Source organism: Notamacropus eugenii, chromosome 4 (genome assembly GCF_028372415.1).
Source record: "Notamacropus eugenii isolate mMacEug1 chromosome 4, mMacEug1.pri_v2, whole genome shotgun sequence".
Taxonomy (NCBI): Eukaryota; Metazoa; Chordata; class Mammalia; order Diprotodontia; family Macropodidae; genus Notamacropus; species Notamacropus eugenii.
The window spans coordinates 94,699,987-94,725,942 of NC_092875.1; the positions used below are offsets into that span (position 1 = coordinate 94,699,987).

The 25,956-nt window shown below is 41.6% G+C and overlaps 2 protein-coding genes across 5 annotated transcripts in view; one reads left to right on the top strand and one right to left on the bottom strand.

Moving 5' to 3' along the window:
- Nucleotides 1-11,942: 11,942 nt before the first annotated feature.
- Nucleotides 11,943-19,490, bottom strand: LOC140502281 (uncharacterized). Its single transcript, XM_072606551.1, has 3 exons — nucleotides 19,116-19,490; nucleotides 16,283-16,620; nucleotides 11,943-12,615 (listed from the first exon to the last, which is right to left on the bottom strand). Exons 1-3 carry the CDS (start codon nucleotides 19,488-19,490, stop codon nucleotides 12,567-12,569), a joined length of 762 nt encoding a protein of 253 aa, XP_072462652.1. The 3' UTR covers nucleotides 11,943-12,566.
- Nucleotides 18,457-25,956, top strand: part of SLC45A4 (solute carrier family 45 member 4) — a 138,633-nt gene continuing 131,133 nt past the window's right edge. The window contains exon 1 of one of the 4 annotated variants that reach the window (XM_072602947.1): nucleotides 18,457-18,618. The gene's annotated coding sequence lies outside the window, so the exon portion shown is untranslated. Of the gene's footprint in view, nucleotides 18,619-19,152; nucleotides 19,291-25,956 lie in introns of those variants that run through there. The other 3 variants (XM_072602944.1, XM_072602950.1, XM_072602951.1) reach the window with 3 other exon arrangements.

The window sequence follows — 25,956 nt, forward strand, 5'->3', positions numbered from 1 at the left end:
TTCCATTACATTCATATACCACAATTTATTCAGCCATTTTACAATTGATGGGCATCCCCTTGATTTCCAGTATTTGGCCACCACAAAGAGAGCTGCTATAAATATTTTTGTACATGTGGGACCCTTTCCCATTTTCATAATCTCTTGGGGATACCGTCCTAGAAAGTGTCCTTGCTGGGTCAAAGAGTATGCACATTTTTGTAGCTCTTTGGGTATAGTTCCAAATTGTTCTCCAGAATGGTTGGATCAGCTCACAGGTTCACCAACAATGAATTAGTGTTCCAACTCTCCTGCATCTTCTCCAACATTTATCATCTTCCTGTTTTGTCATGTGAGCCAATCTGATAGGTGTGATGTGGTACCTCAGAGTTGTTTTGATTTGCATCTCTCTAATCAATAGTGATTTAGAGCATTTTTTTCATATGACTATAGCTTTAATTTCTTCCTCTGAAAGCTGCCTGTTCATATCCTTTAACCATTTATCACTTGGGAAATGACTTGTATTCTTGTAAATTTACTCAATTCTCTATATACTTCAGAAATCAGAATTTTTAGAAATTTAGAATTTTTATAATCAGTGTTAAAAATGAGGCCTTTATGAGAGACACTGATTATAAAAATTCTTTCCTCCTAATCTTGGTTGCATTGGCTTTGTTTGTGAATGCCAGCTATTATTAACATTGCTGTTGTTATATATAGTCTTACAGTTAATATGTGACAGAGGTGAGAATACCAAGCCACATCTGACTCCAAGGTCAGGCCTCTTACAATTATGTCATGATGCTTTCTCAAGTCTGGGCTATACTACTTCCTGACAATCCTCCTGACTCTTAGTCTTATTCTCTATAAAGTCAGGGTAATCCAATTTGCACCACCTCTCTCTCAGAGTCCTCAGGAAACAGTGTAATACAGTCTAGAGAGTCCTGGATTTATAGCCAGAAGACCTGGGGCTAGATCCTAATTACATAATTTAGCACCAGTGTTGTTGTTCAGTTGTGTCTGACTCTCTGTGACCCCGTTTGGAGTTTTCTTGGCAAAGATACTGAAGTGGTTTACCATTTCCTTCTCCGGCTCATTTTATAGATGAGGGAACTGAGGCAACAGAGTTAGGTGATTTTTCAGAGTCACACGGCTTGTAAGTGTCTGAGGTCGTAGCCTTCAGCAAAACTGTTTTTCTATCTGTGCCTTATTTTTCATCTGTAAAAAGAAGAAAATGTTCTTGGGGAAAACCAGAGTTGTCCCACAAAGGACCAAAGCGCAAAATGAATACCAAGAAGATTAGCTTATAGGGTTTACACAATACTTTTTCCACAACAATCCCATGGGATAAGTTTTTTGAGTATTGCAGCCCCATTTTATGGATGAAGAAAGTAAGGCACAGAGAAGTCATGTGACTCTTGTTGGCTTTTTCTGAAAGGAACCACATTCCATCACCAAAAGTACTCAAGCAGAGGCTAGCTGACCACATGTCATAAGAAAGCTGCAAATGTGTTTTGTGCTTTAGGTAGGCATCAGGCTAGATGCCCTCTGAAGTCCCTTTCACGTCTATAACATATGATGTTAATAAGATAGGGCCAGATTAATGGAGACCCTGAATAAGGAACAATGTTTAATCCTGATGTTTAATGCTAGCATCATAGCACCCATCAATTGCACATACAATTCCTAACAGGGAGTCACACCCAGTCTCTGTTTGAACATTTCCCATAACTGGAAATACATTATTTCATGAGGCAGCCTATTCTTTTGTAGCTGCAGGTTTTCTTAATAATGCCTCATCATAATAGTAAGAATAATTTTCTAAAAATTTCTAAATAATTCCTCTTCATTTGTCTTAATATTGCCCTTTGGTGCAAAACAAGCAATCAGTCAATCATAAGTATTTGTTCAATGCTCCTTATGTTCCATGCACTGTCCTAAGCTTGGTGATACAAAGAAAAGACAAAACTAGAGCTTACATCCTAACAGGGGAGACAGTATATATATATAATGGAGAACACAAGATAAATACAGAGTCAATTCAAAATAACTAAAGAGGATGATAGCTCTGGTCGTTGGGGTATGGGTGAAGTGCGGGTAAGGTAGTGAGGAAGGGAATGGGGACCAGGGAAGGTATTTGAACTGAGTATTAAAAGAAGCCAAGAAGTCTAAGTGTTTAAGGCTGGGAAGGAGAGCATCCCAGGCATGGAGAAAGAATAATTAGTGCAAAGATACAGAAAAGGGAAACAGAGTGTGAAAGAAGAGAGAAGGAGTTCCTTACAGAACACTCAAATTAGTGTGCATGATATGGATGAAAATCCAGAAAAAGAAACCGAAAAGAGACAATCAGTTCAGAGGAAAATCAGAGAAGTCATAAAAATTCAAAGGAGACAGTATCCAGGAGGAAAAGGTGGTCAACAGTGCCAAATGCTGTAGAGAAGTCAAGAGGGGTGAGGACGGAGAACACAATCTCTTAATTTTGGAAATAAGAGATCACTGGTTAGTTTTTGGGGAGAGCAGTTTCAGTTGAATGATGAGGCTGGAAACTAGATTGCATTAAATAGAAATGAGAAAAGGAAGGGGAGGTATAGAGTGTGGACAGCTTTTCCAAAGAAATTAACTTGAATGGGGAAGAGAAAATTACAACAATGGCTGGTGGTTATGGCAGAATCTAGGGAGGGTTGTCTTTTTGTTGTTTTATTTTTTAAGGATGGGGAGACATGGGCATGCTTATAAGTATCAGAGGAGTCAGTAATGAGGGAGAAACTAAATATTAGTGAGGAAGATGATGAAGAAGATGGGAGGGAATGGGGTCAAGTGTGCAAGTAGAGAGGTTGACTTTGGCAAGTAAAAGGGTTACCTCATCATCAGAGAATGGAGAGAAGGAGGAGAAAGTGGAAAATGATGTCGGAGGGATGTGAGATAAGGAGAAAAGAAGAAGATATTCCTTTTGTGAATGGCCTCAATTATTTTTTGGTGAAATATGAGTCAAAGTCCTCAATAAAGTAGCTTGCATGCTCCATTTTTCTAATGGTAGCTTTTTAAATATTTGAATGTAGATATCATTCCCCTAAATCTCTTCTTCTTCAGGTTAAACATTCTCTTTTCTTTCACCCAATATTCCTATGGCCTGACTCCCTGTACCCCCAGTATCCCCCAGTTCCTAGGTGGCCCTCCTCCGGACATCCCTGGGGTTGCCAATGTCACTGTCAAAGTATAGTAACTAAACCAGGACACAAAAAGCATTTAAATAACTAGCACTTAGATAGTCCTTTAATGTCTATAAAACACAAATATCTCATTTTGTCCTTATAGGAACTGCTGATATTTATGCCAAGCACTGTTTTATTTTTTATAATTTGATCCTCACAATCGCCCTGGGAGAAAGGCACTATTATTATTCCAATTTTACATATGGGGAAACTGAGGCAAATAGGAATTAAGTAACTTGCCCACACAGGTCACACAGCTAGGAACTATCTGAGACAGAAGGTCTTCCTGATTCCAAACCCAGTGTTCTATCCATGGTTCTACATAGCTGCCCCAGTATCAAAGTCACCTCCTATGGCTTCTGGTTGGGCAGGCATCAAGGTTCTTCACAGTCTGGCCCCAACTTGCCTTTTCTGATCTTACTCCCTTTAACATACTCTCTGGTCCAGGTATCCTGGCCTTCTTACTGTTTCACATGCATGATATTCCATATCTCATTTCCATGCCTGGAATACATTGCCTCGTCACCTCTATCTTGTAGGGTTCCTGGTTCCCTTCAAGAGTGAGTTCAAGGTCCACCTTCTTTAGGAGACTTTTACTCTTCTTCCCAGATGTTATTGACTCCCTCCTACAAAAATCATCTTGCATCTATCTATATATTATGCATGTACATTTTGACCTTTCTCAATAGTATATAAGCTCCCTGAGGCCAAGGCTATTTCCTTTCTTTTCTCTTTTTTTGTCCTAGCATCTAGTAAAAAACCTAACACATAGTTGATGGTTGATTGTTGATTGATTGATAAAAAGAAGACAGAGGAGGTGCAGAAGTATCTTCAGAAACATGGGAGAGACATGATGGTTTCCCTTTCAGATCCCAAGAGAAGTCACTCATTGGCTTAAAATGCTATGCCGAGAAGCCAGCACTCCCAGTTCCTGCGGTGGGTTTCTCTTAGCACCTGCCTGAATATGAACTGATATATTCCCTCTTATGGGAATGGTATGGGGAAACAGAGTAGTTCATTGGAAGTTGAGATTAGTTCTTCCAGGAGTCATGGGGCAGTGGGGATAGGGGAAGTAGTCATTTGGTAATGGCTCAATGTTTTTTCACTTGATTCAATTCCCTGTAATTACCTTACTATTGTATTTCATTAAAGGACTTTTGATTCATGTGTCATCTGGCTTAGTATGGTATTGAGAGAAATCATTGGGGACACCAGCTAAACAATGACTTGTAGAAAACATCACAAGCTTGAGTCTAGTCTATATGAACTCAGATTTGGGGTTCTAGGCCATAGGTTACATAAATTTAAAGTGATATAGAAATTGGAGCTGGCATTGAAATTTAGGGATTGATTGAGAGCAGAAGCATTTGGGGCCAAAGCTGAGCTTGTTGGCTCCGGCCCTGACCTGGTTGAGTCTCAGTCTTTCTCCCCAGTTCCCTTTGTGGGAGTCTGTATTGCACCAGCTCCCTGGGGCTAAAGGGTGGGTCATCCCCACTTATCATCACCTATGTTAATCTCCCATTCCAGAAGCAACCTGCCTGGCCAAGCATCCAACCTCTCCCTGTTGGCAAGCTGGTTGACTGCCTGGGTTGGGTGGCATAACTTGAGCTGACCTGACCCCTTCTTCAGGTCATACAAGGTTTGGGTCACTCCAGAAAAGAAATATGCAGAATCCTGAGGTCAGCACTTGGAATATACACAAATGAAATAAAACACAGCCTCTGCCCTTTCAGAGTTCCACATTTAGAAAGGGGTACAGGTACTAACCATATTCAAATAACTACAATGCACAATGATAATTTATAAAGGCATAAGAGGGGCAACACAAAACATTACCTGAGGCATAAGGGAGTTGGAGGAGGATCATTATTGATGAGAGTAAATAGATAGAACTTCTTGGAAGAGGTGTTATTTGAACTGAGCTTTAAAGTCCTAGTTTGGGGATGAACTCAGATAACTATTACGTGTTTGAAGTGAAATTTGAGCCCAGGTCCTTTTGACTCCCAAGTCCAGCGGTGGCCTATCCACTATGAAATGCTACTTCAATTCAAGCTCTCTACCCCAGATTTCATAAGAAGCTGCCTCAAGTAATTTAAATAGCCTACTTGCCCCCAGAGGGACCAAAGAGTCCTGAGAGACAATTGGAAATGGGGGAGGAAATCCATGGTCCCTATTGAGTCACTAGACCTGTAGGACTTGGGAGGCACAGTGCCTAGTAGCTTAGAAGAGAGGTGTAGGACTGTGGAATCAATTTGACCCATCCCAGTAGGAGGAACAGAAACATGTGTTGAGGGTGCAAGGAGAACTGTTCCTCATCACTGACAATGTTTCCATGAGGCTATCCCTGAAAAGGGATATGCTGTTTTAGCCCTCTAAAACCTTCTAGGGAGAGGGTCGATTGTGAAATTTGCAGTGTGACCATTTACACCTTGGTTGTTCAGTCATGTTAGAATTTACATGAGTGAAGATCTTGGCAAATATACTGGAGTGGTTTGCCAGTGCCTTCTCCAGTGTATCCCCATTTTACAGAGGAGAAACTGAGGCAAATAGGGGCTAAATGACTTGCCCAAGGTCACATAGCTAGGAAGTATCTGAGGCCAGATTTGAAAGCAGATCTTTCTGACTCCAGGCTTGTGCACTATCCCCTGTACCCTCAAATCAGAAATTAGACATTGGCAAACTACAAATCAGGGCTTGATTTATTGTTTTATGGATTGTCTAGACTTAAGAAAAAATGATGGAGAGAATGTCAGTCATCCAGATTAAACTTAAAAGTGTGTATTTAAAAATGTTTTTCAGGAAGCCATCTGTTAAACATTTGCCAGCACCTCTGTCCCTGAAGTTCTATACTACAGATTTTCTTCAAAGTCAACTTCAAACTATTAATGACTACTCTTCAAGGCTTCAATCAAACTGTACCACTGTCTAGCTCATATTTCTCTATTTTTCTACAAGTAAAATAGGAGTAATTTTATCAAATGTTTGGCTAGAATATGGATGAACTGTATCTATAATCTCCTCTTAATTTATCAGTCCAGCAGCCCTGTCAAAAACTGTTCTTGATGAAGTCATGCTGAGATCACCGTTCCTTTTTCTAGATGTTATGAACCTTTAATTGTATGTCCTTAACATTTTCCCCTAGGAAGAGTAGTCAGATTCGCTAGTCTATAGTCTGCAGATCCTACACTTTTTTTTTTTTTAACCAGGGCAATGTTTGCCGTTCTCCAGCCCCATGATATACTTCCCCTTCTCTGCAAGCGTTCAAAGGCTTCTGACAATCACAGCTCTTTCAGTAATATGATACCAGCAACTGCATCTGTTCTTTCAGAATCCTGCGATGTCATCCATCTGAGCTTTATGACTTCAGTGCAGACAGGGAAGCTTGTGATTTTCTTATTATCTCCCTACAATCAATTCCTAGTTGGACATTTTTGTTCCAAACCTTCCAGTCCAAAGATTATTTTCTCTGACACAGAAAACAAAAGTAAAATAAGTTGAACAGCTCTGCCTTCTCTCTGATATCCACCACCATCGTCCTATTCACCATGATGACTATCTTTTGCCACTCTTTGTATACCCATCACTTAGCACAGTGCTTGGCACGTAGTAGGCACTTAATATATACTGACTGGTTTAAAAAAAAACAATGACCCTTTTATTGTCAACTTTTCTCACCAGCCTCAGCACATTGTATTAGCATCACTACTACTATTTTTACAAGACTATGCTATAGTTCTATGTTCATCTTATGTTACCAATGCTTGCTTCCATCTTTTGTAAATATCTTTTTAAAAAAATACTTTATTTTTCCCCAATTACAAGTAAAAACATATTTTTAACATTCTTTTTAAAAAATTTTTGATTTCCATATTCTTTCCCTCCTTCCCTTCTCTTTCTCCCTTTCTGAGACAGTAAACAATGTAATGTAGGTTATACATGTGCAATAATGTATAACATATTTCCATATTAGTCATTTTGTGGAAGAAAACCAAAAAAAAAAAAGAAAGAAAGAAATGAAGAAAGAAACGAAGAAGGAAGGAGAAAGGAAACAAGGAAAGGAAGGAAGGAAAGAATAGAGAAGAAAAACAGTATGTTTTGATCTGCATTCAGACTCCATTCATTTTTTCTCTGGAGGTGGATAGCATTTTTCATCATAAGTCCTTCAGAATTTCTTGGATCATTGTATTGCTGAGACTAGGTAAATCATTCATCATTGCGCAATAATGTTACTTTGTACAATGTTCTCCTGGTTCTGCTCACTTCACTCTGCATCAGTTCGTATAAATTTTTCCTGCACATGTTCTTAAAATCTTCCTCATGCATCCATCCTAGTCTCTTTAGGTAACTCCCCATTTTTCTCCTTATTAGAATTCACTTTGAGTTTTCAGAATGTCATTTTAGAGAACTTCCAAGACTTACTGGATTAATTTACCTTGTAAAAATTTTTAGGCCTCAGCATCTTACCTATTCTTGTTCTAAATAATGTGAAATCTGATCTCTCAAATTTTAGAGTGCATGTCAGTTTATTCCTGACTTTCCTCTCCTTCTTTCTCACAAATTCTAAGATGGAGGGGTCATTTTCTACCCTACCCTCTTGGTTACACTTTCAACAGCCTGCTCCTTCTTGTTGGTGAGAATGAGATCCTGAATAAAAATTCCTCTCATTGGTTTCTTAGCCTTTGAAATATTGAAATGGTCATTCAGGCAAGTCAAGAAATTATCAAATGCTCTAGCTTTTGTGTAGACAGAGATATATATGATATAACTTAATGGTAAAAACACTGCTTATCCTCCTACCCCTTACTTCCTTTTACCTTTCTTATTCCTTTTGAGTAAGCCACTGTATATTCTTCCAGAAGCATATTCCAGTCATAGGATCCACCCCACCAAGACTCGGGGATACCTGTTGAAGTCAAATTTGCCTTTCTGCATTGCTACATTTTCTTTATCTTGTTTCTTACCCATATTTTGTATTTTTGATTATAGATATCTAAGGCCATTGGTTTCATTGCTGTCTTCTTTTAGAGATTATTGTTTCCAGTAAATTCCTGGGCATCTCTACTGTTATTATTAGTTTTTAAATGTAGCTTCATTCTGTGAATATAAATTGAAGTGTGTGCATGTGTGCATGTATATATATATATATATGCATATATTTTATGTGTGTGTATATTTAGATTTGCAAGACATCAGACAAATACATGTTTGCTAAACCTTTTCAGATATACTCCATTTCTGGCCAGAACCCCAACAAAATTCTGAGATTTGAAACTATCAAACAAAAATTCAAAACTCATTCTTAGATACCATCTATTAAACCATCTGTTCAGTTCCTTAAGCTGCCTTTCTTTCAAGTCCTTGTCTCTTTTTTTATTAATTAATTTGTTTTCAGTTTTCCACAATCACTTACACATATCTTAGATTTTTTCTCCTCCCTCCCCCATCCCTCTCTCAGATGGCATGCAATATAGGTTCTACACATATATTCTTATTAAATACATTTTCTTCTTAGTCACGTTGCATAGAAGAATTAAAATGAATGGGAGAAACCATGAAAACCAAACAAAACATAACACAAGACAAAATGGTCTGCTTCATTCTGCGATCCGATTCCATAGTTCTTTCTCGGGATGGGCATTTTGCCTGAAGAGTGCATTGGGAATTTTTTAGGTCCTTGCATTGCTGTGAATGGCTAAGTCTACCAGAAAAATTCCTTGCACACTGTGGTTGCTGCTGTGTACAAAGTTCTCCTGGTTCTGTTCCTTTCACTCAACATCAGCTCATATAGGTCCTTCTAGGCCTCTCTGAAGTCTTCCTGTTCATCATTTCTTATACTGCAATAGTATTCCATTACATTCATATACCACAACTTGTTCGGCCATTCCTCAACTGATGGGTATCCCCTTGATTTCCAGTTCTTGGCCACCACAAAGAGAGCTGCTATAAATATTTTTGTACATGTGGGACCCTTTCCCATTTTCATGATCTCTTGGGGATACAGTCCTAGAAGTGTCATTGTTGGGTCAAAGGGTATGCACATTTTTATAGCCCTTTGGGCACAGTTCCAAATTGCTCTCCAGAATGGTTGGATCAGCTCACAGGTCCACCAACAATGAATTAGCGTTCCAACTCTCCCACATCTCCAAGATCCTTCCATCATTCATTCCATCATCTTCCTGTTTTGTCATGTTAGCTAATCTGATAGGTGTGATGTGGTACCTCAGAGTTGTTTTGATTTGCATCTCTCTAATCAATAGTGATTTAGAGCATTTTTTCATATGACTATAGAGAGCTTTAATTTTTTCCTCTGAAAACTACCTGTGCATATGATTTGACTGTTTATCAATTGGGGAATGACTTGTATTCTTGTACATTTGACTCAGTTCTCTATATATTTTAGAAATGAGGCCTTTATCACAGACAGTTGCAAAAGATCTTTCCCAGTTTTCTGCTTCCCTCACAATCTCGGTTGTAAGGTCCTTGTTTCTTTAAAGAAGCATGTAGATAGAGACCTGGGGTTGGATTTGAAGATGACCAGAGTTCAAATCCAGCCCCAGGCACTTAGCTGTGTTAACCTTGCTGAGTCAATTAACTTCTGTCTTCCTCAGTTTCCTCAAATGTACAATGGGGAGAATTATAGCACCTACCTCTCAGGATTTTTAAATGTCAAATGTGATAATATTTGTGAAGCACTTTGCAAAGCTCAAAGTATATAACTGTCAGTGGTGATTATTGCAAAGGTATGGAGATGGGTTGTGTTGGGTGTGAAGAACAGAAAAGTTAATCTGACTGGATGTAGAACTATGGGAAGAGAAATAATATCTAACAAGGCTGAAAAAGAGTTTGGGACAAGGGTATGAAGGATTTTCAAAGCTAAACAGAGAAACCTATATTTGATTCTAAAGGCAATGGGAGTCACTGGAGTTTACTGATTGAGTAGAGGGGTGACAAGGTCACATCTAAGTCAAAATGTCCCCTTCTGAAACAGTCTCAAATCCATGCAACACTTGTCACAAGATCACGGCGTAGGGACATATGGATGGTGTTTCTATTGTAGAGTATGTCATCTTTAGCAGTTGCTCAGGATTCTAATTATCTGTGCTAGCTACCAGCTGGTACTCAAAACCTGAGGTATGCCTTTTCACTCACTGAGCATGTCTGAATGTACCTAGAAGTCAAAGCCTTGGGCTACCAAATCACTATCAAGATAATTTGTGAAAACAACTTCCCAACAACTCTCTAGTCTCTTTCTAGTGTTCTAGGTTCAGCATTTCTATTTAAGGGTTTAATTTGAAAAAAAAACAACAACCCAGAATCCATTTGGTTTATGACCAATTGGATGCCCAGTCTTCTCCCTTCTCTGAAAGGTATAATTTGCCTGTTTAACTTATAGGCTCAATGGATTTTTAACAATGTGAACTAAAAAGAAAACTGTAATTTTGTGAATATCAAATGACATTTAGCCAAGCAGCTTCCAAAGTGATCGGTTCGGAATTTACAATTGCCCTCTATCTCTGCCCCTTTGCCCTTTAATTGTGTCAACACACCCAAAGACTGTTAGTAGAAAAGATCTACCAGGCCTTATGGGTTTCAAAAACAAAGAAATAGGAAAAATTCCCTCCATGTAATCATGTCTAGAAGGAATCAGAAGTAGTGACCTCAAGGAACTGGCTTTTAGGGGGTACAAAAGTTAAGTAAAAGCAAAGCACAAAGCAATCGAATTAATTTAGGAGAGACTGAGTATTAACTAAGGAGCTGAAGGGTAGTGAGCATCAAGACTTCCGGTTAGAGGTGGCATCTGAGTGGTGTTTTAAAGAAAATTAAGTATTCCTAGCTGAAGAGAAGAAGAAAGGAATTCTAGACACATGCACTCCAACTCTGAACTCTGCATTTTCTCTGGCTGCCCTTTATGTCTGGAATTCTGTCCCTCTTTGTCTTATCTCCTGACTTCCTTCAATTTTCAGTTAAAAACTCTCCTGCTCCCCCTTAGTCTTAGTTCAGTCGCTCTGAGATTACCTCCAACTTATTCTGAATATATTTTTGTTTGTACACAGTAGCTTGCCTGGTGCATCTTCCCATTGGATCGTAAACTCCTTGAGGGCAAGGACTAGTTTTGCCTTTCTTTGTATTTCTAGAGCTTAGTTCCATGGGTAGCACATAGTTGTTGTTAATGCTTATCCTTCGTTCTCGAAGAGGAATAAATGTTTCTTGACTTTTACTAGGCATGGAAGCATGTTCTGTATAAGAAACAGCTAGCAGGCCAATTTAATTAAAATGGAAAGTATGAACAGGGGAGTAACCTGAGAAATTGACAGAGGACAGAAGCAGAGAGGTCAGAGGAAGATAGAGTCAGAGAGATAGAGACAAACAGAGACAGGGAAACAGAACCAGAGACAGAGAGAAAAGAGAGAAAAAGAGGGAGATGGAGACAGACACAGAGAGTGTTGGAAAGAGCCCCTCATTACTACTAGTTCTTTCTGCTGGGCAGAATCCATGTTTTATCTACATGAAAACTCTTTATTCTTGGAGATAACTTATATCTTCCTTTGCCCTCTCCCCCTTATTCTTCAGGCTCAGTATTGAGCGTGTGTGTGTGTTTTTCAGCTGATCCTCGTATGGCGTGGTCTTCAGAATTCTCACATTTCTGGCTAACCTCTCCTTGTCCTATTCCTGCTTGTGAACATCCTCCCTTATATCTGGCACCAGTATTGGAAAGTGCAGGGAGGCTTCTTCAGTAGAATCTGGACAAACAGAAGAGAGAGTAAATAAAATAGCTAATATTTATATAGCGATTTTAAGTTTCAAGTGGTTGGAATAGGCTAGCTAGTTTGATGCTCATAACGATCTTAGGAAGTTTGTATTAGTTTTATACCCATTTTACAGTTAAAGAAATTGATGATCAAAGAGATCATGTGAATTGCCCATGGTTATATGGTTAATAAGTGTCAATGGCAGAATTCAAAGCTAGCGATTCATATGCCACACTGTTATCTTAATTACAGGTAAATTAATAATAATGATGACAACTATCATTGTTATTAATAGAATCCCTCATGTTTGTACAACACTCAAAGTTTACAGAGCCCCCAAATTTATAATCTATATTAACTCACTGAATCATCATGACATCCCTATGAAGTAGGCAGAGTTGGCAAGTACCTTTATTATTCCTGTTTTATAGATGAGGAAACTGAAGAACACGGAAGGAAGACAGCATGACTGGTGCAGGATAAAAAGCATGAATTCCCAGGGAAGGAGGACTCATCTGTCCACCACTGATCTAAGTGTAGTACTTTGTCGGTCCCTTTCCTTCAGTGGGCCTGATCTCACACCTGGCGGTTACTCAGTCATGGTTGTTTATTATTGTTTTTATTGTCACTGATTGTGGCTGCTTCTGCTGTTATTAGTAATAGCAGATGGTTGCCTGAAGAGCAAAGATAATTAACACACTATTATTCAGGGTAATCCAAATGCTGATTATACTATTCTGCTATGAGGCAGTCACTGTGTAGAAATTACCTGGCAAAGGGTCATATTTTGGCCCAATCATTTCTGGTCGGTCCTCGGACTCTCTTACTTAGTAACCATGTGCCTTGGTGTAAATCACTTTGCTCTAAAATGATGGATCTTTTGATTCTTTGTTAGCCCATTATTGCTATTTCAGACATTCAATTCAATAAATATTTATGAAGGGTGAAAGGCATTGTGAGAGATCTTAGGGTTACAAAGACAAAAAAAGGAAACTTCAAGGAAGTAAAGCTCTAAGGATACACCATGTACAAAAATAAGTAAATACAAAGCAAATCAAAATAATTCCAAGAGGGACTGGGTTTTAACAGTTGAGAGGATCAGGAAAGGCCTTGAGTAGGAGGTAGAATCTCAGTTAAGTTAAGTTCTGATGGAAGCTAGGAATTCCATCTAGGAGGGGTAAAGAGAGGGAGTGCATTCCAGGCAGGAGGGTCCACTTGTATAAGAGCACTGAGGCAGGAGAACATTCTCCTTTCTTCTCCAGGCTCCAAACTTACCATGTTCCTTGACTTCTCCTTTTCACTAAATGACATAACTTCCTTCATTGGCCATTCAGTAAGGGACTTTTCCTTTCTAACTCAGTTCCCTCCTTCTCAGTTTTTATAGCTATGAGAAATTCTGGCTTTCGTTAGTGCTTTAAAGTTTGAACTATAATTTCCTCACAAGAGTTCTGGGAAGTGGAAAATACAGCTCTTATATTCCATTTTACAGATAAAGAAACAGAGGTTAAGTGACTCACTGGGGTCACATGACCAGTCAAGTTTCAGTATATATTTAGATTGTGAGTTCCTTGAGGACAAGGACTGCCTTTTGCCTCTTTTTCTATCCTGAGAGCATCTCATGGTGCCTAGCACATAGTAGGAGCTCAGTGTTTATTGAGTGATATTGATCAGTGTCAGGTTTCAAAAGCAGGATTCTTGACTTCAAGTGTGGCACTCTACCTTTCCACTACACCTTATCATATTCTGTCCTTCCTTCTTGGCTCAAAGAAGAGGTGGCCCTCATTCTTTTGAAGGTTCAGACTTTGACCTAAGCCCTGATTCATCCCTTTTTAACATCTGAGAGATCTTCCACAATTTTCTCTCTTTCTTTTACAGTGGTTTCAATGCTTCCCTCTTTCTTTCTTCTTCCCTTGCGTCTACAAACATGCATTGATACCCCTATCTTGACAGAATCTTTCCCTGGTTCCCACTTCCCTCTGCTGCTTTTTATCTCCATTATGGTGTCTGTTGCATTTCCGGCCAAACTCCAGAAATGAATGTTTTGCACCTACTGCCTCTATTGCCTCTTCACTCACTTCCTTCTCCTTAGGTTCCTACAACCTGGCTTCCCTCAGCCCTGCCTCACTCAAATCCAATTCACTTGCAAGTCAGGATATCCCCCACTTGATACCATTGGTCCTCTTAGAGAAGAAGGAAGAACAATTTGTACCACTCTGTTGAAATTCTTCTAAGTCACCAAAGATTTCATAGATTCAAAGGACTCTAAAGTACTTTCAAGGTCATCTAGTGCAACTGCCCTCATTTTACAAATGGGGCCCCAATGAAAGGAAATAACTTACTGACTTGCTCAAGGTCACACAGCTAACTAACGAATAGGCCTGAAACTATATATAAGCTTGGTCTCCTGGCTATTAGGTAAATGCTTCCTCTACTTCCCCATGCAATGGGCTTTCTTCTGCAGACATCTTCTCTGATCACTCTGCTTCCTTGTCTTTCCTAAATTTTTTCCTTTAGCTAACATAACAGGGGCAAAGGATCATAGATCTAGAGCTGTTTTGGTCCTGAGAGGCCACCTAGTTCAACTCATAGGAAGATTCTAAAGATCACTTGACAGGATGAGATACCAGACACTGAGTTCCTTTCTTGAACTACACTACCAAGCATTCAAACTCTACTGCAGAGAACATAACTCCAATGAGCTGGCCATATTGTTCAAATGTGAAATGTATGCTTGCCAAAAAGACTATTTTATGGAGAAGTCACACAAGGCAAGCACTCAGATAGTGATGAGAAAAAACTATACAAGGATACTCTCAATGTCTTTCTTAAGAACTCTGGAATTGATTGTGTGAGATGGGAGACCAGCACAGGACCACCCAGCATGGCGTGCCCTCATCAGAGAAGGTGCTGTGCTGTCTGAGCAAAGCAGAATTGAAGTAGCACAAAAGAAACTCGAGATGCACAAATTTAGAAAATCCACCCCAAATATTCACGTGCTGCTTTTTGTGCCCAACCTGTGGCAGAGCATTTCAAGACTGTATTGGTTTGATCAGCCACAGTTGGTCACACTGTAACTTGACTCTAACACAGTGATGTCATTTTTGGTCCTCTCCAACCCCCTTATTTCACAGATGAGACTATTGCCATCACATCAAAAAGTATTGGTTCTCCTTCACCATCTTTGACAGAGCATGGCATGCTGTGCTGGGGAGAGGGCTGGAACAAGAATTAGAAACATTTTGTTGAAAGACTCATGATGGAAAATGCTATCCATATCCAGAGAAAGAACTGTGGAGTCTGAATGCAGATTGAAGCATGCTATTATCTCTTTTTTCCCCTTTTTTCTCTCTTGTGGTTTTTTCTCTTTTGTTCTGATTCTTCTTTCACAACATGACTAATGTGGAAATATGTTTAATATGATTGTACATATATAGTCTATATCAGATTACTTGTTTTCAGAAGGGGGGAGGAGAAGCAGGGGAAAAGGAAGGAAGGAAGGAGAAAAAATGGGAACTAATAATCTTATAAAAGTAAATGTTGAAAAAAACTTAGCAAAGTAAAAGGAAAAAATAAAATGCTATTGAGGGGAAAAAAGAAAAAGAAAAAAGAGAAACATTTTGTTGGAGTCTTCCCTCTGAAACTTGCTAGCTGTGTGACCGGGGCAAGTCACTTAACCTACCTGAGCCTCAGTTGCAACATCTGTAAAATGGAAATAACACCCATAGAACTTACCCCCACAGGGTGGTTGTTAGGCTCAAATGAGACAATGTATATGCAATACAATAAATAGTTTTGTAAATTATTTGTTTACAAACTATTTTACAAACTACATATTTCCTCAAGGTAATAAATACTTTTATAAAAATAATAGCTCACATTTGACACTTAAAGGTATACAACACATTTTACATATGTCATCTGATTTGATCCTCACAAACAACCCTGTAAGGTGCTTTTATTGTCCCATTTGTAGGTGAGGAAACTGAGGAAGACAAAGATTAAGTGATTTGCTCAGGATTTCATATAGCTAGTAAGTAGAGCATGTAGTGTCAAAGTGGATAGAACTCTGAGTCTGGAGTCAGGAGGACCTGAATTCCAATCATGTCTCAGACACTTATGAGTTATGTGTCCCTGGGCAAGTCACTTAACCACTGTTTGCCTCAGTTTTCTCATCTGTAAAACGGAAATAACAATAGCATTGACTTCCCAGGGTGGTTGGGAAGATCAAATGAGATAATATTTGTAAAGTAGTTAGCATGGTGCTTGGTACATAATAGGCACTATGTAAATGTTAGGTAGTAGTAGTAGTAGTATTGAAATAGGGATAATAATAGCACTTACCTCCCAGACTTGTCTTGAAAATGAAATGAGATAATGTCTGTAAAGCCTTTAGCAGATGCCTGGAACATAGTAAGCACTGTATAAATGTTCGCTATGACAATGTCTCTGAGTGAGGATTTGAACTCAGGTCTTCCAGACTCCACATCCAGCAGTCTACCCATATTGTCACCTTTCTGGAGAAAGGCAGAGTGGGGTAAGAGAATGGTTCCTGGTCTTGAGGCCACATATTCTTGTGCAGTCAAAATTTTAAAAGTTTGTGATTTCTTCCATGCAGATACGCTGTCCATTGAGTCAGATGGCAGCTGTTCCATACTTTCGGAGGTTGTCTTCAAGAGTTGCTGCAACCAAAAAATTAATCTTGTTGTGTCCAACCATCTGATAATGCCCATCTTTGCACTTAACTAGGAAGTCCCTCTGATGACAGACACATACTTAGTCACAAGTCTTTCAGCCTGATAGGACCTGCCAGAGCCTGTACTTCTTTGGGATAGCCTTAGAGAATCTGGGGGTCACAGTAAGCACTGGAGAATTTTAGTGATTGACGGGTGGATAACCATATTAGACTAAAATATCATATATAATTTCAAATAAAATGGAAATCTGTTCAAGTCCATATACACAAAGTGTGTCAAAAGTCTTAGTCAATAAGCACCTACTATGTGCCGGGCACCCCAGGCTAAGCCCTGGGTATACAAAGAAAAGCAAAAGATAGTCAGTGCCCTTGAGGAGCTCACAATCTAACAGGGGAAACAAAGTACAAATAAGAATATACAATATAACAAACAATATACAGGATAAATTGGAAATAATTAACAGAGGGAAGACTCTAGAATTAAGAGGGATGGGGAAAGTTCCTGTAGAAGGCAGGATTTTAGCTGGGTTTTGAAGGAATGCAGAGAAGCCAGGAGATAGAGATGAGGAGGGAGAACATTTTAAGCATGGGGACAGTGTTTCTGAGGAGCAACAAGGAAGCCAGTGCCACTGGACCTCAGAGCACTGTTGTGGAAAAGGGAAAATAAGGTGTACTGGAAAAGTGAGGGGTTGGGGGAGAAGAGAAGGTTATGAAGGGTTTTCAATGAGAATCAGATGATTTTTTATTTGACCTTGGAGAGGATAAGGAAGCACTAGAGTTTACTGAATAGGGGAGGAAGGGGGGGGAGGGGGCGGAGAATGCATGTGCTTGGGCCAGTGCGTCCCTGTGGCTGGGAGCACATGGTGAGACCAGCCTTTGGGAAGCTGAAAACTGCACTAAGGCTTTTGAGACACCATACGTATACAGGCTCCTGTGTATAACTAGATGATACAAATGAGGTAATTTTCTGTAGTAGAAAGAGAACTGCCTTTGGAGTTAGAAGACCTAGGCTCCTATTCTTTCCTGCTACTTACCGTGTGACCTTGAACGACTCATCAAACTAAACTCTCTGAACCTCAATTTCTTCATGTGCAAGTTGTGTAAGTCGGACCCAATCATCTCTCTAAACCTATGAACTTATGAACCAGGACATTAAAGAATATGGTGCATTAAGTAATATAGAAGGAACACGTTAGGACGCACCTTGGTGGTTCTAACCCCTATCTGACGCCTTACTTTTTTTTTAAACATAACATTTCAAATACACAGTCTTATCTGAGCCGTACACTCCGATGTAGGCAGGACAGCCTACAATTGTCCCCGTTTTACTGGTAAGGAAACTAAGTCCCAAAAGAGACGGAGCGATTTGCCCCAGATCTCCAAGCAGGCAAGTTACTTATCAACCCCAGGTCACCTTCAGGGAGTTTACCAGCATGGGACTGCTTATTTATATCAGCGCAAGCATGTCACACTTTGTCTGATGGAGATGTAGGTGCCCTCGGCCCCGACACGGGGTGGAAGAGGAGGGGCTCTTCCTGTGCTCCCCTCCATCCCCAAGGAGAGCTGGACAGAAAAGGCCAGCCCTTCTCAGTCTGCAGGTGAAGGGTGAAGGGGATCAAGGCCCCTCATGCACGGGCTTTGGGAGTACCACTGGAGTCCAGGCAGGGAGGGCAGGGCTTGCCGGACCTGGGTTGGGAGGTGGGCTGTTCAATGGCACAATGGGGGCGGGGCTTGCCCCTTTGGGGGCGGGGTCCTGTTTAGGGAAGGCGGGAGATACCTTCAGTGAGTGGCGCTTGCCCTCCTGTGGGAAGGGGAGAGGGCAGGAGAGAAGGGCATTCCAGGGGTGCAGGGACCTTGCTCTTGCTCAGATGTTGGGGGGCGTTCGCTTGCGTGCCCTCCTTTCCTAAGATGGGATCGAGGGGTGTGTGAGTAAGGAGGGGAAGGAACAACATGCTAGGGGTGGAGCTAGCTAGCCTTCCGTCAGGTGTGTGTGTATGTGTGAGAGGGGGAGAGGGGAAGAGGGAGAAAGGGAGGGGGGGAGAGAGGGAGAAAGAGAGCGGGGGGATGGGCTAAAAAGGAGGGGGCCAGGGGCGGGACCTGCCATCTCCACAGACCTGGCTAGGGGCGCAGTGGGTGGGGCCTCCCCGGGCCATGGAGCCAATGCACGAGACAGAACCGGGGTGGGGGCGGGGCCTGAACGGCGGGGGCGGAGCCTTCCTCGCCGAGGCCCCGCCCCGTCTTCGCGCCCCCCTCCCTCGGGCGGCCTGCGGCGGCTGCTGCATAGTCATGAGGAGGCGCAGGGGCTGGCGCTGCGTCAGCGGAAGCGGCGCGGAGCGGCTGTTTCCGACCCGATAAAGCGGCGTTGTCCCCGCGCGCCGGCCGCAGCCTCGGGAGCCGCGCCGCCACCGCCGCTGCTGCCGCCGCCGCTCCTCCCCTCCCCCTCCGCTCCTCCCCTCCGCGCCGGCGCGCGCTCTCACTGACCGACGGACTGAGCGAGCGGCCGAGCTCCGCGCAGCCCCCGCCGCCGTCCCGCTGCCGTCCCGCCGCCGCGCCCCGGGGGCTCCCCTGCTGGCCTCGGCCGGGGGCCGGGTGTCCGCGGAGCCGTCTTCTCCCGCCGCCCGCCTCGGCTGTTTCCCACTGCGGCCGCAGGAGACAGGTAACCGACCGGCCGCCCCGCCGTTCGTTCCGTCCTCCCGTGTCCGTCGGTCCTTCAGTCCGGCCCCGGCCTCGCCCTCGGCCGCCAGCGCTGGGGTGTGTGTGTATGTTTATGTTGCTGGCTCCTCCCGCCCCCGCCGACTCCGCTCCTACCTCCTCCCCCTCCTCCTCCACCTGACGGGTGGGGGGGCCGCCCCCCATCTCTCGCTCCTGCCGCTCAGCCAGTCACCCGGCGCCCCGAGCGGGCTCTTCCCTGGGGACAAGCCCCCTTCCCAGATGCCCCGGGCCTTTGGCTGCTCCGTCCCCTTCCCCCTACACCTTAGAGCCTTCTCCATCGGCCCCCCCGCCCCCCCGGATGGAGCCTCGTCTTCTGCCCCCCTCCCCTAGCCCCTGCATTGGAGCCTTCCCGTTGCACCCCCTCCATACCTGCCGTGGAGCCCTCGCCGCTGCGCCCTCCAAGTCCTTCTAGGGGGACTTCCTCCCTGCCCTCACTCACCTACTCCTTGCCCTCCCCCTGCTGGGGAGCCTTCTCGTGGCCCCACCTCCTCCACTGCCGATCTTCGCCCCCAGCCCCTGCAGGGGAGCCTGCTCCGCTGCCCCCACTCTCTCCGCTGCCTGCCTCATCCCTCCCAGCCCCAAGTGTGGAGCCCTCTCCACTCACCGCCTGCTCTCCCCGACCCCCGCCGGGTGAAGCCTTGTCGACTGCCCTCTGGTCTTCTCCCTCGCCCCCCACCCTCACCCCTGTCCCCCCTTAAATGTGGAGCCTTCCTCACTGTCTCCCGGACTCCCCCAGCTCCCTCAGTGGAGACCTCTCCACTGCCTTCTGTGCCCCCAGCCTTCACTACTGCCGATTGTGTTCCCCCTCCGAGAGTGTTGTCTTCACTGCCTGCCTCGTCTTCCTCCAGCCCTGCCAGGACATTCTGCCCTGCTCTTCCCCTTCGCTGCCCCCTCCCCCACCTTCTGCAGTAGAGCCTTCTTCCCTCCCACCTACCTCCAGGGGCCACCGTGTATTATCTGTGCACTCCCCATCCTTTACTCCACTGACTGCAAAGGGGGCTAGCTGGTATTGCTTCCTAATTATCTGATGGGAGCTTCCCTAGCAAGAGCTTTTTTCCTTAAAGGCTGGCGTGCTAACTACCTAGGATAAGTAGCTTGCCCTTGCTTAAGCAAACCTGGTTCACATCTCTCCATCTAATTCTACCCAGTCAAACCCTATTTTCTACAGACTTTCCCAGTTCCTTTGATTCTACCCAAGAGACAGCCACACAAGAGATCCAATGTTGTGTTGCCTTGTCTCTGGATTCTTTCAATTTGTTTCATAGTCTGTGTACACTGCTTCCCTTTTTCCCCCCTCCAGCACACAGACACACACAGAAGCACACACACACACAGAGGCTCTTTCTCTCTCCATCTCTCCATCTCTCTCTCTCTCTCTCTCTCTTTCTCTCTCTCTCTCTCTCTCTCCCTCTCTCTCTCCCTCTCCCTCTCCCTCCTTCTCTCCCTCCCTCCCTCCCTCCCTCTCTCCCTCTCTCCTTCTCTCCCTCTCCCCCCTCTCCCTCCCTCTCTCCCTCTTTCTCCCACCCACCTTAAGAGATTTAGTGGTTGTACCTTCTCCCAGTAACTAAAGGGAAAGAGGAAACATCTAAATCCTTAACAAAAAGAGATTTCCAGATCCTTAACATCAACCTGGAACCTGCCTTCTACCTAACACACACTCCCTTCCCCTTCCTATCTTCAATTTCTCAGTATTGATAAAAGGCCCTGGTTCTAGAGAGATTCTCCTATCTTTTCACCTCTAATCTTACTGTCTTTTAGAATTTTCCTTTCTTTATAGTTAATACTTGGTAAATACCCTTCATTGGTTAAACTATTTTGTTTAATCCATAGAATCCTTATATTTCCTTATATTTTAGGCTGTCCTTCTAATACTGTTTTTATTAGTTTCAGCAAATAAGAACCTATAACTCTTCCATTTGCAGTTACCCATACTGTGCTTTCTTAACCTGGGCTGGGGCATTGGAGAGAGATAGAACTGAGTAGCTGAGGAGAGGAGTGTGTGTGTGTATGTGTGTGCATATATATGTATGTGTATGTATGTATGTACATGGGCAAAAACACTTTTTGGTTATGGAACAGCAGAAATGTCCTAAGAGGGTTTCACTTGATTGAGTGTTAGAAAATACAGAATTGGATCTAATGAAAAGTATCAAGAATAGGCCAGGCTCGTTATTCATGTTAACTTTCCTTCTTTTAGTTTCAGCAGTATCTAGGTTGAGTATGGAAATATTGTCATCAATGATAGTGGAAGGGAAAAATAATAGCTTATTTATGTTCATAGTCTGAGGAATTAGTGTGTTTTTGTTGGGAAACAAGGCAAACAAGTAAAAGTGTATATGGAGTGAATTTAAGTATTAACAAAGTTGTGGTCCCATTCTCATCTTGACTTGAACTATAATCTTTTTTCCATTTTTAAAGGTAGTGATTTTCTTTTAGACCTAGATATTATGTGCTAGAAATTTGAGCCAGTAGTTATTCAGCCTTTGCATATCATTATAGATGCATAGATGCTTGCATACAGATGAGTAGATTTGAGTTGTATCACTGAACTAGTGCAGGCTGTAAATGGAATGAAAGATTCAGTAATAATAAATAGCTATTAAATGTTTCAAGCAAGACAGAAGTTCGTTATCCAAAACAAGGATAGTTTTGGTCTCATTCAAACAGTTAAAAAAAATTGAAAATGGTTATAAAGGAAAAAAGGATCATGCTTCTCCTAAAATACATTATTCAGTTGTCATACAGAAAAGATAGATGTCAGAAAATTGTTCAAGAGGATGCTTCTGAAGTAGGAGATAGTCATTACACAGCAGTCTTAGTGAAGGAGAAGATGGGTAGGAGAGATTCTTTTACTTTGCATTGATTTTTTTCCCCCTTTTAAAAAGAAATTTATTTCTATCTCCAATTTTATTTCATTTTTAGTTCCAATTCTCTCCACTACACTTCTCCTATCCATTGAGAAGGTAAGAAATGCAAAACCCTTTGCAAATATGAAATCACTGGATTGAGTTTAACATTGCATTTTTAACATCATTTTCTACCCCTTTTTGTAAAATCAAGGTTGGACTTGATCTCTAAAATTCCTATGTACAATGTAATGTGGCAGGTACTGGGGTGATGTCCTTGAATGGACCACTTCATTTGTGGTCCATTCATATCTTACACTGTTTGATTCTCATCCGTGTTCTTCCATGGATCCTCCGTAGAGGATCTACCTAACATCTGGGAAGCCTTCATCATTCTGTGGGTACTAGGGCCATATTTGCCCTCATTCTTGTTATATGAATGGCCTATCACTTATTTTTTTCTTTAAATTAATTTATTTGTTTTTAGATTTCAACAATCACTTCCATAAGTCTTAAATTTTTCTCTCTCTCCCTCTCCTATACAGCATGCAGTCTTATATGGATTTTACACACACATGCTTATTAAACACATTTTCACATTAGTCATGTTGCATAGATGAATTAAAATGAATGGGAGAAACCATGAGAAAAACCAAAACAGAACATAACACAAGAGAAAATAGTCTGCTTCATTCTGTGTTCCAATTCCATAGTTTTTCTCTGGATGTGGATGGCATTTTACTAAGAGTCCTATGGGAATGTTGGCTAAATCTATCAGAAACAGTCCTCACACACTGGATGTTAACTGTGTACAATGTTCTCCTGGTTCTGCTCATTTCATTCCGCATCAGTTCATATAAGTCCTAGGCTTCTCTGAAGTCCTCCTGTTCATCATTTCTTATAGCACAGTAGTATTCCATTACATTCACATACCACAACTTGTTCAGCCATTCCCTAATTGATGGGCATTCTCTCAACTTCCAGTTCTTGGCCTGTCACTTGTACTGATTCTGAAATCCAAGGATCTGGGTTCAAATGCTACTCCAATGCTGATCACCTTGTGTTTCTTTCTACTAATCAGTTAACCTTAGGCTCAAGTTTCCTCATCTGTTAAATAAGGGGAATAAGTAGAGAAGTCCTTTCCACTCTAGGTATGTGAATCCAGTCAGTCCCCAAACTTTTTAAGTACCTGTTATTTGCTTGCCAGACATTGCGCCAAGTGTTGGGAATTACAAATATTTGATATACAAATATACAAGTATACAAAAACCAAAAGTGAAACATTCCCTTCCTTCAAGGAGCTTACTTTAAATGGGGGAGATAGCATGCTATGTACAAAACATAGCCAGCAGATAAAAGGTAACCTTAGAGGAGAAGGGAGTATAGCAGGTGGCAGGACCAGGAAAGGCCCCATGCAAAAGGGGCTTGAACTGAATCTTGAAAGAAATCCGGGGTTCCAAGAGGCAGAGGTAAGGAAGGAGGGTATTCTAGCCGTGGGTTATATAAGCAGTGCAAAGACAGGAGATGGAGTATACCATGTTAAAAAGAGGAACAAGGTCATTATGCTGGATCTATGTTCCCATTTCTTATATGTCGGTATGCAGCCAACTACCCACCATGTGTGTCTGTGTGCCCTAATTGCAAAAGGTAGATTGTAATGGTAGCAAAATCAGTGCTTCCAGTTTTGAGCCATCTCCCCATTTAACATGTTCTCTACAACTGGAGAATGGATCAGGAGATGTTTATTTGTGAGGTGAGAGGAGCAGAACAGGGAAGATTTGGAAAGAGAAAAGACAAGGCTCTTATCCCACTCTTCTTTAGGGGAGGAATCAAACAGTTTTGATCTGTGCAGGTGTGTAGGGAAAGGATAGTGTTGCAGCAATTCCCCCATGGCATGTATTCAGAATTGGAGAATGTAAGGAAAATAGGGCATTAAAGCTTATGCTTTGGTTTCCTGACATTGAAATAGGTGTGCATAGTTGATTTATTGTTAGGCAGAATGGTGGTAGGGAAAGGGATGTTAGGTTGGTTTAAGTTTAAATTTAGTGCTTAGTTTTTTACCATCACCACCAATCTTTTTTTTCCTATACCGTCTCCATCCCATATAGAGTCTAAAAACTCATCTTCTATAATTGAGCAAGAGTACCAATTAAAATGGACCTTGTCTAAGTGTCTAAAACTTTTTGGGCTTTAGTGTCTCCTCCATAAAAGACTGGGGTAGGCCTAGTCATTTTAAAGGTCCATCTGTAGTGTTGTTACTCTGATGTTCAGTGAGGTGAATTGGTTAGGACTGGGGTGATTGCGGACAACTTGTAATTGATAATGGTATCACAAGAATACTTCTTTCAAAAGCAGTGTGTGTGTGTGTATTTGTATGTCTTATGTAACTTGTGGTTGTTAACTGAAATGCTATTTGAAAATTTTGATCATAGGGAGGATGAGAAATGTCTTTTGTATGCTTGCTTCATGTGATTTGAAGACTAGTTCAAATGCCACCTTCTCTATGTATCTTTCCCTGATCTCTGAAACCAGAATACTGATTCTGCTTGTTTTTTTTAATTCTTATAGTACTTTGACATTTTGTTTTGTATCATACTTATTTGTTAAGTGCTGTTCTTCATCCATTATCTCTTCATTAGCTGTTCCCCTGGAATATACTCCCTTTTCATCTTTACTTTCTAAAATTCTAACTTTCTTCAAGGAACCCTTATGTGGCAATTCTTGTTCTCCCCCCAGCCCCTTAAAAATTAATATTTTATTTTTTCCCAATTGCATGTAAAAACAATTTATAACATTCATTTTTGAAAATTCTGAATTCCAGATTCTCTTCCTCCTTTCCCCCTTTTCTGAGATGGTAAGCAATTTGATATAGGTCATACATGGGCAATCATGCAAAACATTTCCAAGTTAGTCATATTGTGAGAGAAAACATCCCCCCCCCAAAAAAAACCATGAAAAAAATAAAAGTGAAAAATGGTATGCTTTGATGTGCATTCATATGCCCAAGAGTTCTTTCTCTGGATGTGGATAGTATTTTTCTTTTTTTTCCTCCAAAATTTATTAATTTATTTGTTTTCAGTTATTAACAATCACTTCCATAAGTTCCAGATTTTCTCCCTCTCCCTCCCCAAGGCTGCATGCAATCTTACATAGGTTCTACACATACATTCCTATTAAACATATTCTCACATTAGTCATATTGCATAGAAGAATCAAAACAAATGGGAGAAACCATAGAAAAACAAAACATAACAAAGGAGAAAATAGTCTGGTTTATTCTGCATTCCAACTCCAGTTCTTGATGTGAATGGCATTTTGCATCATGAATCCTTTGAAAATGTTTTAGGACCTTGCATTGCTGTGAAGGGCTAAGTCTATCAAAAAGAGGCCTCACACATTGTGACTGTTACTGTATATATTTAGCATCAGTTCATTTAAGTTTTTCCAGGTTTTTCTGAAGTCTGCCTGGTCATCATTTCTTATAACACAGTAGTATTCCCTTACATTCATATACTACAACTTGTTCAGCCATTCCCCAATTGATGGGCATCTCCTTGATTTCCAGTTCTTGGCCACTACAAAAAGAGCTGCTATAAATATTTTTGTACATGATCTCCCTGGGATACAGCCCTAGAAAGTGGTGTTACTAGGTCAAATGGTATGCACATTTTTATAACCCTTTGGGCGTAGTTCCAAATTGCTCTGCAGAATGGTTGGATCAGCTCACCAACAATGAATTAGTGTTCCAGCTCTCCCACATTTTC

Coding starts and splice junctions, on each gene's coding strand:
- LOC140502281 (XM_072606551.1), bottom strand. CDS start 19,490: ATGGGGGGCGGCCCCCCCACCCGTCAGGTGGAGGAGGAGGGGGAGGAG. Junction 16,621..19,115: donor GCCGCTCGCTCAGTCCGTCG/GTCAGTGAGAGC, acceptor TTTTGGTTGCAG/CAACTCTTGAAGACAACCTC. Junction 12,616..16,282: donor TTTCAAGACAAGTCTGGGAG/GTAAGTGCTATT, acceptor TTTGCTCTTCAG/GCAACCATCTGCTATTACTA.